This window comes from Myotis nattereri (assembly GCF_964212035.1).
Source record: "Myotis nattereri genome assembly, chromosome: 5".
NCBI classification, from domain to species: domain Eukaryota; kingdom Metazoa; phylum Chordata; class Mammalia; order Chiroptera; family Vespertilionidae; genus Myotis; species Myotis nattereri.
Genome location: NC_138080.1, coordinates 92,952,945 through 92,964,914, shown reverse-complemented (window position 1 = coordinate 92,964,914; position 11,970 = coordinate 92,952,945). Strand labels below are relative to the sequence as shown.

The following is an 11,970-nucleotide window of genomic DNA, read 5'->3' as shown; positions in this document are numbered from 1 at the left end:
ACCAAGGCCAGGAGCCTGCAACCAGGGTGCGTGCCCTTGACCAGAATCAAACCCAGGACCCTCCAATCCACAGGCCAACGCTCTATCCGCTGAGCCAAACCAGCTAGGGCTCCCATTCTTCATTTGGGCTGCTCCTCGGCCTGTGAGCTGGGCACATCAGGGAATATCAACAGCCTTTTACAGTTGAGAGGACTGATGCCCCAGGAAATAAAATGACTTGTCTAAAGTCACGTGGCAGAGCCGGTACCCGCACTTGGGAGTTTTTGACTGTGAGTCCCCGGATATTTTTGTTATGTCATGGAACAAGTGCGATCCCACTCAGCATCTAACAACAGCCTGATTCAGCCAGAAATCTCAGGTAGCCCTTTAACCCGGAGTCTGGTTTTGCTTGAAGTCATAGGGGAGCTGGTGGGACACACCGAGAGAGTCTCCGGCTTCACGTTTTCTCATCATCCGGGTCAATACAACCTTTGTGCCACCAGCTCTGATGATGGGACTGTGAAAATCTGGGATGTGGAGACAAAAGCAGTTGTGGCAGAACATGCACTCCATCAGGTACCACGGCTTACTGGTTTCTCAGACTGTCACGTATCTGTGCCAAGCGTTCTTTTGTTTCTAGTTTTGCTAGCTCGTTTGTGCAAGTTAACTTTTACAGTTGTGTTCATAAAGTAAATAAGGAGCTCTGTGTTGTAAGAGACATTTTTGGAAGGCAAGACTTATAAACCGAAGGTCAGCAAACTACACTGCTGCCTGTATTTGCAAATTGTTTTACTGTAATACAGCCAGTCGTTCATTTAAGGATTGTTCACAGCTTCAGTATTGGCTGCCTGCATGCTGCATTCGCAGAGTGGAATAGTTGCGTCAGAGAAAATGTGGCCCACAAAATCTAAAGTATTTACTGTCTGCTTAGGCTGCTGGTATAAACTATAAGTCAGTAAATGAAACTTGATTTACCTGTCTTTTGAGAGAATGTTGGAAAGGAACACAGTTAACTTACTTAGTAACTTAGTAAGAACTCTGCATTAAGCTGTTAAAGAAATTATTTCAAATGGTTCTTTGATCCTCAATAGCCTAAATTCTCCTACCATTTGGTTAGTATAGTCTTGCTACACAAGTGGTACTAATAGTATTTATTAGGTACCTATAATGTGCCTCATACTGGTTAAAAACTAAGTGGAAATTCAGCATTGACAAGTGAGAAGCAAATATATTTGTTTTGTTTTAAAGCATACAGTATCAGCATTGCATTGGTCTCCTCGGGTAAAGGACCTGATAGTATCTGGAGATGAAAAAGGAGTGGTTTTCTGTTACTGGCTTAACAGAAATGACAGCCAGCACCTCTTTGTAGAGCCCAGGACCATTTTCTGCCTTACTTGCTCACCTCATCATGAAGACTTAGTAGCCATTGGGTAAGTAGTGTTCTATCTGTATTGATCATTTATCTGTGCTTATGCTCATATATTGCTTTGCTTTCCCCTCTCCTGTCCCTTTACTCCTTAGAGGAAACCATTTATAGGTGTTAACCACTTCCCCTGACCCCTTGGTGTCCTTTAGTCCTGTGACCTCCAGGTCCTACAATCTCTTCCACTCTCTGTTGTTAATTCCTCGGTGTCTAGGATAGCTTCCTTCCCTCATTCTTCACATCTTCACTTTTTTCTCTGTCTTTACTTGCCCTTGGATGTAACATTTACTCCCAGAGAATCAAATGGCTCAGCTCTGTCTCTCTGGTTCTCAGCTCTCCCTCTAGGTTGGGAAAGTGACCTGGCATTGGGATCTGTCTCCTTATTGGTCACCAAGGTGGTTTCACACGAGCTGCCTGAGTGGGCTTCCCCTTCCCTCACCACTCTATTTAGTTCTCTCCCAAAGATGTCCATTCACTCAGATTTGAAGACTGGATAAGCACTAGAAAGTCTGAGTGGAGAGGATTCAAGAGGCGGGGGAGGGGCGTATAAGGTAGTAAAGTATACATGGAGACAACGTTGCCACAGTTTGTTTCCCAAAAATGTGCATAGACATGAAGCCAAGAGGTATCTGGGGGTCAAGGGAGTATTAGACAGAAGATAGCAAGGGCGTGCTTTTATGCTGATGAAAATGAGGCAGAAGAGGGAGAGCTTGTTGCAGGGGTGAACTGTGATAAGACTTAGCCATTGGTCAGTACTGTTGTATCTGTATTGGTCACAAGTAGAAAGAGCAGCTGAGACTGTGGAAATAGTGCGGGTAGGTTTGTAGATCTGTTGGAAGGGGCGGGTGCTTCATTCTGATGGCTTCTGATTTTCTCAGTGAGGCGTAAGTCAGAGAGGAGATGGAGTCAAGTTCACGGTGGGGATGGGACTGGATGCAGGAAGAAGGTATGAAAAGTCATCTCAGAGAATAGGAAAATGAACTTACCGAGGGAAATTGTAGTCCCTGTTGAGTGCCAAGCTAAGGATCATGGTCATGACTTTAAACTATTCACACTGGTTAAGAAAGAAGATGGTTGAATTCAACCAGGTTTGAGGTTTTGTGGAGTAAATACCCCTGAGAGAGAGGGACAAGAAGATAAGGGTTTTTAAAGGAATGAATAATAGTGCAAATGGAAGGGGTCTGTGGATCGGCAGTCTCTGTGCAGTGGGGGGCACTAGAGAGGGAGCAGAAAGGGTGGTAGGCAGGGGTCAGAGAAGGTTAAACCACACTGATCTTGAAAGATGAGCTGGAATTCACAAGAAGAGAAGAGTCAGGTACAGTCAGACACAGTATTGAATGAGAATGATTGTTTTCCAAGGACCTTCAAAATGGTGATTATTTCTTGAGAGCTTGATTGCCTGACTATTAGGTTACAGAACTTGGTGGTTTTCAAAGTCCATATTCTTTGAAGATTGATATATTCTAGGATTGCATTTTTTAATAAAGCTGTAATGAGGGAAAATTTTATAAAAGGAGAAAACTAAGGAAATAAAGCTGTCAGTGGTATTTTTCCCTGTAGAAGTATCTGTTAGGTAGGAAATGCAAATAGGTGCACACACTTTGGAGGGCAGCTTTGCATTTCTTAGTAAAGCAAAGAGGTGCATATCTTACATCCTGATAGTTTCATTACTAGGCATCAAACCAGATATTGTGTTAGGTTTGTATAAGAACATTAATGGCAGCATTTTTTGTTTCTAATAGCTAAAAATTTAAGCCCTTCAAAAGGAAAAGGAATAAAAAAGTTGAGGTATATTCAGATGATGGAGGACTACACAACAGTATAAATGGCTGGCCAGGAACAGTCACATGTGCCATCATGGCTGACTCACAAATAGAATGAGTTAAGGAAGCAAGCTGCATAAAGAGACCACATGATATTTATATGAAGTTTTAAAATCTACATATATAAAAGCCTAAATGACCAGTTGCTATGACGTGCACTGACCACCAGCAGGCAGCTCCTGTGTTGAGCGTCTACCCCAGTACGCTCCCACAGCCAGTCCCGCCCGCCTTCCTCCCCACCCCCCCCCCCCACGGCCTGCCGGGGCTGAGGGACCCACCCATGCACAAATTCGTGCACCAGGCCTCTAGTATCCTATCTAATAAAAGAAACATGGTAATTGGCATACAACCGCTACCCTTCCCATTGGCTAATCAGTGCAATATGCAAATTAACTGCCAGCCAAGATGGCAGCCGGAAGCCAGGCAGCTTGAAACTAACATGAGGCTTGCTTGCTTCAGTGACGGAGGACTCCAACGTTCCCCGCCTGCCACTGCAGGCCTCTGAGCTGCAACTCTAAGCAACTATGTAACAAATATAGAAGCTAAACAAAACCCCAGAAACCTGCTTTAGTCCCGGGCTTCAGCCAGCAGAATCGCAACATTGTAAGCAAAGGCCAGAAACCTACTTTCAGCAGCGGAGGCCTAAGAGCTGGAGCCAAGCCTCAGAGCTAAAGCTGGCCCAGAATAAAAAATAAAAAAAAGAATAAAAGGAGCGGTTGGGAGCTTCAGTCACTCCCAGCCTGAAAACAGCCCTAAGCCCCTCACCCAGACTGGCCAGGCACCCCAGTGGGGACCCCCACCCTGAAGGATGTGTGACCAGCTACAAACAGCCATCATCCCCTCACCTAGGCTGGCCAGGCACCCCAGTGGGGATCCCCACCCTGATCCAGGACACCCTTCAGGGCAAACCAGCCGGCACCCACCCGTGCACCAGGCCTCTACCCTATATAGTAAAAGGGTAATATGCCTCCCAGCACCGGGATCAGCGGAGCCGCGAGGCCTCCCGGCACCAGGATCAGCATGACAGGGAGCAGCGCCCAAACCCCCTGATCGCCCTGCGGCTCTGTGTGTGACAGGGTGCGGCGCCCCAATCCCCCCCCCCCCCCCCCGGCCCTGCTCTGTGTGTGACAGGGTAGAGCCATAACCTCCCCATCGGCCCTGCCCTGAGTATGAGAGTGGCGGCGCCCCAACCCCCTGATGGGCCCTGCTCTGTGGGTGATAGAGGGCAGCGCCCCAACCCCCTGATGGGCCCTGCTCTGTGCGTGATGGGGCAGCGCCCCAACCCCCTGATGGGCCAGTGCCCCAACCCCCTGATGGGCCCTGCTCTGTGCGTGACAGGGTACAGAGCCCCAACCCCCCTGATGGGCCCTGCTCTGTGAGTGATAGGGGGCAGTGCCCCAACCCCCTGATTGGCCCTGCTCTGTGGGCGACAGGGGGTGGCGCCGCAACCTCCCCATCGACCCTGCCTTGAGTGTGACAGGGGACGGTGCCCCAACCCCCCAATCGGCCCTACCCTGAGCGTGACTGAGGGTGGCATCACAACCTCCCGATCATCCTGCTCTGTGCATGACAGGGGACGGCGCTCCAACTCCCCAATCGGCCCTGCTCTGAGCCCGACCAGGGGCTGCACCTAGGGATTGGGCCTGCCCTCTGCCACCCGGGAGCAGGCCTAAGCCAGCAGGGCGTTATCTCCCGAGGGGTCCCAGAATGCGAGAGGGCACAGGCTGGGCTGAGGGACCCCCCTCCCCCCCGAGTGCACAAATTTTTGTGCACCGGACCTCTAGTATAAAATAATTCTGTATTTTATTTAGGAATGTAAATAAAGAAAGGCTAGGAATGATGTAACACAAAATTCACAAATAGCAATTTCCCTCTAGGGAAGAGAGGGACAGAGTTTGGGTGAGGACTTCAGAGGACTTCAACTGTATTGATAATTGTTTTTTCCTTAGTCTGAGTGGTAGATACTTTGTGTCTGAAATACTTTCCCACTTAAAAAAAAAAAGCTGTTAGAATTTCTCAGCCTCTTTTGAACTCACTGAATGATAGAGCCTTGGAATACCCAGATCTAGAATTAAGAGTTCTGCAGCTTTTGTTAAATTTCTAGTTGGAAAAGCAGGATTGCTGGTATAAAGAAGGAGTTTTTTGAGTGTAATTAGAGGAACTGCTGGGCCCCTAAAAGAACTTGGAACTAAGCACACTTCCGTTTGAGCTTTGTGCGAGGTAACGTGCACTATTACTATTACAAGATTGATCATGGAGGAGGATTTGAAAAATCAGGAAGCATGAAATGAACACTTTAGAAAAAGGACAAAGTTAATCATTTCTTGTCTTCTTCTCCCCAACTCCCAATGGACTTAACTTTTAAAAATGCACAATAACTCCTCAGGCAAAATTTTACTCGAAAAAAAATGTTTTCCAACTTGTTTTTCAGCTACAAGGATGGCATAGTGGTTATAATTGACATCAGCAAGAAAGGAGAAGTTATTCACAGGCTTCGGGGCCATGATGATGAGATCCACTCCATAGCCTGGTGTCCTCTGCCTGGGGAAGACTGTTTACCCATAAATCAAGAGGAAAATTCAGGTAGCCGTCATTTAAGGAAGGGTTCTGTATTCTTTAGAGCTAAGGAACACAATGTGTAGAATTGTATCGTTTGAATTATATTTAAAATGTGACTTTTGCAGATCAGATATATGAAAGCTGATAGCTAAGATCCTGGAACCCTTGCAAACTATTTTTTCTTTGAGATAAGTGCCTGTTTCGTGTAACAAAATTACCATCTCTATCCTAGAAGAACCTGAACTTCCTAATGGGAAAGTTATAGCACAAACTCCAGTAACAAAAGGCTGCTACTTAGCCACTGGAAGCAAAGATCAGACCATTCGAATCTGGAGTTGCTCTCGAGGTCGAGGTAAGATTGATGTTTGATCATTTCTTTTGCGATATAACCTAGATTGGTCCAGGAGAGGCATAAGTTGTTTATTCTGCCTTGTACTGAGAGTATGTCATCTGTCAAACGCGGTTCCTTTACTTTTCTATGCAGAAAGTTGTTTCCCAACCTAGCCTAGACTAGAACTCTGTGCTCCTAACATCCGGCTTTGGTGTTGGAGGTGAGGGTTTCTGTTACATTCATATAAGGGTCGTTCTGTGGCATGGGAGATAAGATGTTTGCTGAGGCTGGGAATATTGGAACTTGGCAAGGCCTTGATCAGAGGAATGGAAAAGATCACTAGAGTTAGAACTTTTTAAAATAATACATATTTTTATTTATTTCAGAGAGGAAGGGAGAGGGAAAGATAGAAATACCAATGATGAGAAAGAATCATTGATTAACTGCCTCCTACATGCCCCATACTGGGGATCGAGCCCACAACCTGGGCAAGTGCCCTTGACAGGAATCGAACCTGGGACCCTTCAGTCCGTAGGCTGATGCTCTATCCACTGAGCCAAATCAGCTAGGGCTAGAGTAAGAACTTTTAATGCACAGATGCAGAATAAATAATATACACCCACTAGAAACGTGCATATTTAAATGTAGAAGCTCCGTCATTCAGCTTTCCTAAGCATTTCTTTGAGCAGAACTTTTACCGTAAGATTGAGAGAAGATCCAGGCAGAGTGGATGTTACCTGTATAGTAAACACAAACCTTTCACTTTATAGCAGTCTATTTTCTCTACTTAAACCATAGAAGTTTTATCATCTGTCCAAATGCATTTGTGCCTGTAAAGCAAGTAGCATAGTTAGGGCTTAGTCAGTGGTAGCTATTCGCATAATTTGGGGAAACAGAATGTTTTAGGATTTGTGGATGGCTTTTGGACATTGGCTGATTCTCCCAAGTAGGGATAACATCAGGCTAAGAATCCATCCAAAAGGGTAACTTCTAAACTTTAATGATGCTGAGGAATAAAAAAATAAATAATACACTTAGGGACAACTGTCTTCAATTTTTCTGAATCAGAATCTCTTGGGGTTGGGCCCCAACTTATGAATTTTAGAAATTCCACCAGTGGTTCTGATACTCCGTAGAAACTAAGAGCCACCGGTTAGTAGCATCAGGGGTGGAGGGACTTCCCTGTCACATGTCAATGCCAGCTTTGTCCCCTTCGTTGGATTTCTTCACAGCTAGGAGAAGGAACCCCACCCTCTGTCCCGCCAACTTTGGAGAATCAGATTGTGCTACCACCTGGGTGCTCAGTTCTAGTTGGAAACTCACTTCCTCGGCCTGTAAAAGCTTTGACTTAAATTAGCTAGACTAGTATTAACCACTAAGCATAATAGTGTCACCAAGAGAAAATGAGGTCTGAATCCTAAGTAACCAACTAACAAACTTCTAAACCACAAACATACAGTACTTCCCTCTTATCTGAGAGGAATACATCCCAGGAGCTCCACGGGATGCCTGAAACCTCAGATAGCACCGAACCCTATATAGACTTATGTTTTTTCCTATCCATACATACCTGTAATAAAGTTTAATTTATAAATTAGGCACAATAAGAGATTTAAAATAATAATAATTAAGTATAACAATTATTATGACATACTGTAATAAGTATGTGAATGACTTTGAGGCCATTATTAAGTAAAATGGATTACCTGAACACAAGCACTGTGAGACCACAGTAGTCTGTCTGATCGCCTAAGTGACTAACGGGTGGGAAGCACATACGACATGGATACATTGGACAAAGGGATGATTCGTGTTCAGAGCAGGACAGCACAAGATTTCATCACACTACTCAGAACAGTGTGCGATTTAAAACAGGAATTGTTATTTCTTGAATTTTCCATTTAATGTTTTTGGACCATGGCTGCCCACAGGTTACTGAAGCCGCAGATAGAGGGGGTTACTGCATTGTGAGCTGCTAATGACTTTATGCCAATCTGCAGGTGTGATGACTTTGAAATTGCCCTTTCTGAAGAGAAGAGGAGGGGTAGACCCAACTGTTAAGGAGCGCCTTTGGTTGACACTCCACTGGCCCAGGGATCAGCCAACACAGCTGGTATCTAGCTGTTTTGGGTAAGTCTTTTTCCTGGTCGTGCCCTTTGTCATGTTTTGTTTTCTTCTCTAGCCTCAGGAATTCCTGGACTTGCAGATGGAAAAAGCAGTGGCTGAGGCTTATATTATGATAGGCCATTTGTATTGGAAAAATCATGGGATCAATATCTGTGTTGTGTAATAAGAGAGTTGTGAAAAGATCAAATAAGTATAGCCTGGTGGGTAAGAATGGACTCTGAATTCAGGCAGAATTGAATTTCAGAATCAGTCCATGACTTACCTGCTGTGTATTCATGAGCAAGACCCTTCACTTTTCTGAGCTTCAATTACTTCACATATAAAAAGAGGAGGTTATAGGATCTCCTATCTCTTAGGATGATTAGAGCCATTCAGTAAACAAAATTTGAGTATCAGCTTTTAGTTGCTTGAGATAATAAAGTGAATTTAACCGAAAAGGCCCTGCTTTTAAATGAAATAATACAGGTAAAGCATATAGAAATCTTACCAAAACATTAGTCATGGCCCTACCCTCTGCCACCCTCACTGACCCAAAAAAGAGATATTATATCTTAATGCCTTTGGCATTTCCTAATTAAAGCTGTTAGGAAAATCTGTTCAAAAGGTAGTCCAGTATAGCCCTATGGTCCAGAAAGAAGGAAAGCTATGATAAAGTACCGTCCTGCCTCTGATTCCTCCAGCTACTTGGTTCCTCTCCCCGTAGGACTGACTCCTTGTTTTTGCGTGTGCTTCCAGAGATATCCTGTGCATACTTCAGAGTTGTTCTCTACTTATAGGAACAATGAACAGAAATTATTTTGCAACTGGGCCCACGCTCTGGCCCAGAATCTCTTCTTTTCAAAGGGCTTGTGAAAGAGAACTAATGCCTGTCTTTCCTTCGCAGAGGTGAACTGCTGCTGTGGGATCTCACTCAGTCTTGGAGACGGAAATATACCCTCTTTAGTGCCTCAGCGGAAGGGCAGAATCATTCAAGAATTGTGTTTAATTTATGTCCGTTGCAAACTGAGGATGACAAACAGCTGCTGCTTTCCACATCGATGGACAGAGATGTAAGGACAGCTTATTCCTGTGTTCAGCATGGAAAAGCGGTGATTTATGGCTTACATGGGATTAGAGGGCTTTTTCAAACCAGCCGTCAGTTCCATTCATACCCCACCTTACCTCCAGTTCCTATTTCAGTTACTGTTACCGATTGGCACTAAATACAGTAACAGCAGAGAGGTAGGGGCAGGGGAGGAACCACCAAGATGCCTTTTTGTTGAAGCAGATGTGATAAAGAAGAGTAGATGTGTCCAGGGAAGGATATGTGAGATCATCGTGCTTTGGCTTTATTATATCCTTGTCTATAGTTCGGTAGCAGAATCATCTGCTCTTGGTGAAATCTCTCTAAGGGAGAATTGGCTTTAAGAGGCTATGGCCTTACTCTTTTGCCGTTAAGCTAGGCTTATTTGATAAACTTTTTCTCCCAAGTCCCTCTGTTACACAAGTTACAGTTAAAAACTTAGCACTGCTCTTCTCATCGGTATGATACTGATATTTTGCTTTTTGAGATGACACTGATTTTTTTCCAGTATCTTGAGACCATCTTTATTGCTTAGAGCAGGGGTCCTCAAACTTTTTAAATGGGCCAGTTCACTGTCCCTCAGACCGTTGGAGGGTCGGACTACAGTTTAAAAAAAAACTATGAACAAATTCCTATGCACACTGCACATATCTTATTTTGAAGTAAAAAAACAAACAGGAACAAATACAATATTTGTATTTGCATGTGGCCCGCGGGCCATAGTTTGAGGACCCCTGGCTTAGAGTTTGCCAAATGAGCAAATCACTGATGTGCTAATACAATAGAGTAGAAAGGCCCCTGACCTTGTAAGTGGCAGGCCTGTTCTGGTTTATTAATTGTATGGCTCAGAATTCACGTGACATCTCTGGGAATAAATGTATGCTAAGATCCCTCTGAGCTCTACAATTTATTATTGGTTTTTTGGGTGTGTGTTTTCTAAGGCATGCTTTTTCCAATTCCTATTAGAATAGTTAAATTACACTATCTTTGTTTACTCTCTAAACCCATCCTATTTGAAATGTTGATTCCTTTTCTTGTTTCTCTGATCTTTTTTATATTTAGGCCTTAACTCTTCATCTTTTCAGGTAAAATGCTGGGACATGGCCACCCTGGAGTGCTGCTGGACCCTGCCTTCCCTCGGTGGCTTTGCCTACAGCCTGGCTTTCTCTCCTGTGGACACAGGCTGTTTGGCCATAGGCGTTGGAGATGGCATGATCCGTGTATGGAATACAATCTCCATAAAGAACAACTATGATGTGAAAAATTTCTGGCAGGGTGTCAAGTCCAAGGTTACAGCGGTACGGATGCTCTCTTTGAGCTTACTGTGAACTTATTTTCAAGTCAGTAATTCTCTTTTAGAGAATACCTTTTCATTTAAATGAATTCTGTTGAGAATCACAGGTTGTTCAAGGGTATTTTCAATAGAGTTTGCAACTGGGGAAAGTGAAGGATTCTCTCCAAACAAACCCATTATCTCCAAATTTAGGATTTAAAGTTAAAGCTTTGTTCAAGTTACCATGTTTTCTAATAGTAAGAAATTAGAAATAATCTGGATGTGCATTCATGGAAGATAATTATTATAACCACATGGAATGGTATCAAACTATTAGAAATAACAATGCAGATCTTTATTTTATGTGAAAAGATGGTAATAACTCACGAAGAATGCAAATGACAAAACACAGAAAGCACATTATAAAACCACATGTATAAATTTTTTTGTTTTTTCTAAAGTGAGACCTCTGTTGTGGCCATTTAGTCTAAAAGCAATAAATGTTTCTCCACTCCATTCACCCATTTCCATAATCCATTGAACTACTGTTGACAATTTGTGATGTGTCTTTCAAAATTTTAATATTAGGATCATATTTTCTAAATTGTTCTGGCATTTTTATCCCCACTCAACAGTGTATCATGTACATCATTTATATGTTTGAACCTATTTTTGTTTTTTTCAGTTGTATATATTGTAAGATTATTCACCAAAAAGTTCAATACTGGCAATGGGGTGTTTTGGGGGTGACATTACCGGTAATTCTCACTTTGTTTTTAATACTTCTTTGTTTCTCTTTTAAATAACGAGAATTTGTAAAATTAGAAGACACCAAGAGCAAGAACGTTTTCCATTTAAACGCCTGAAGGATAATCTGAGAATTCCCATTACAGTCTGTCTCTTTCCTCATGTTATTTTTTGTAGCTGTGCTGGCACCCAACCAAGGAAGGCTGCTTAGCTTTTGGAACTGATGACGGAAAAGTGGGATTGTATGACACCTACTCCAACAAGTAAGAGAAAGAGATGATTCTTTGTTTAGGCCATTGACCAAAATGTCAGTGATGGAGTTTGAGTTCAGAAACCCGGACATGCATCAAAATTGGCCTGGAAGCATCTTTAGGAGTCTGGTTCTGAACTTCTTCCTGATTAGGAATATAACCGTTTGACTCTTCAATGACTATTATTTGTTACAGTTTTCAGAATTTGCCATTATAATAAGAACAATCTTTACTATATACTATTTTATATTAAGAGAGAGAGAGTGTGTGTGTGTGAGAGTGTGTGGCTCTGAAACTGAGGCTTAAAACTCGAGGTTTAATTTTAAAAATGTATTTTTCAGCTCTGGCCAGTGTGGTTCAGTGGGTTGAGCATCGTCCTGTGCACAAAAAGGTC

The 11,970-nt window shown here is 43.3% G+C and overlaps 1 protein-coding gene across 2 annotated transcripts in view; it reads left to right on the top strand.

Annotated features, from left to right (window-relative positions):
• The window catches only part of GEMIN5 (gem nuclear organelle associated protein 5), a 41,109-nt gene that overhangs the window by 900 nt on the left and 28,239 nt on the right, over nucleotides 1-11,970 (top strand). For both annotated transcript variants that reach the window (XM_081092153.1, XM_081092152.1), the window contains exons 2-9: nucleotides 395-555; nucleotides 1,228-1,409; nucleotides 5,657-5,808; nucleotides 6,017-6,136; nucleotides 8,116-8,245; nucleotides 9,126-9,291; nucleotides 10,391-10,603; nucleotides 11,503-11,588. In XM_081092153.1, coding sequence (XP_080948279.1) covers nucleotides 395-555; nucleotides 1,228-1,409; nucleotides 5,657-5,808; nucleotides 6,017-6,136; nucleotides 8,116-8,245; nucleotides 9,126-9,291; nucleotides 10,391-10,603; nucleotides 11,503-11,588 — 1,210 coding nt within the window. The remainder of the gene's footprint in view (nucleotides 1-394; nucleotides 556-1,227; nucleotides 1,410-5,656; nucleotides 5,809-6,016; nucleotides 6,137-8,115; nucleotides 8,246-9,125; nucleotides 9,292-10,390; nucleotides 10,604-11,502; nucleotides 11,589-11,970) is intronic.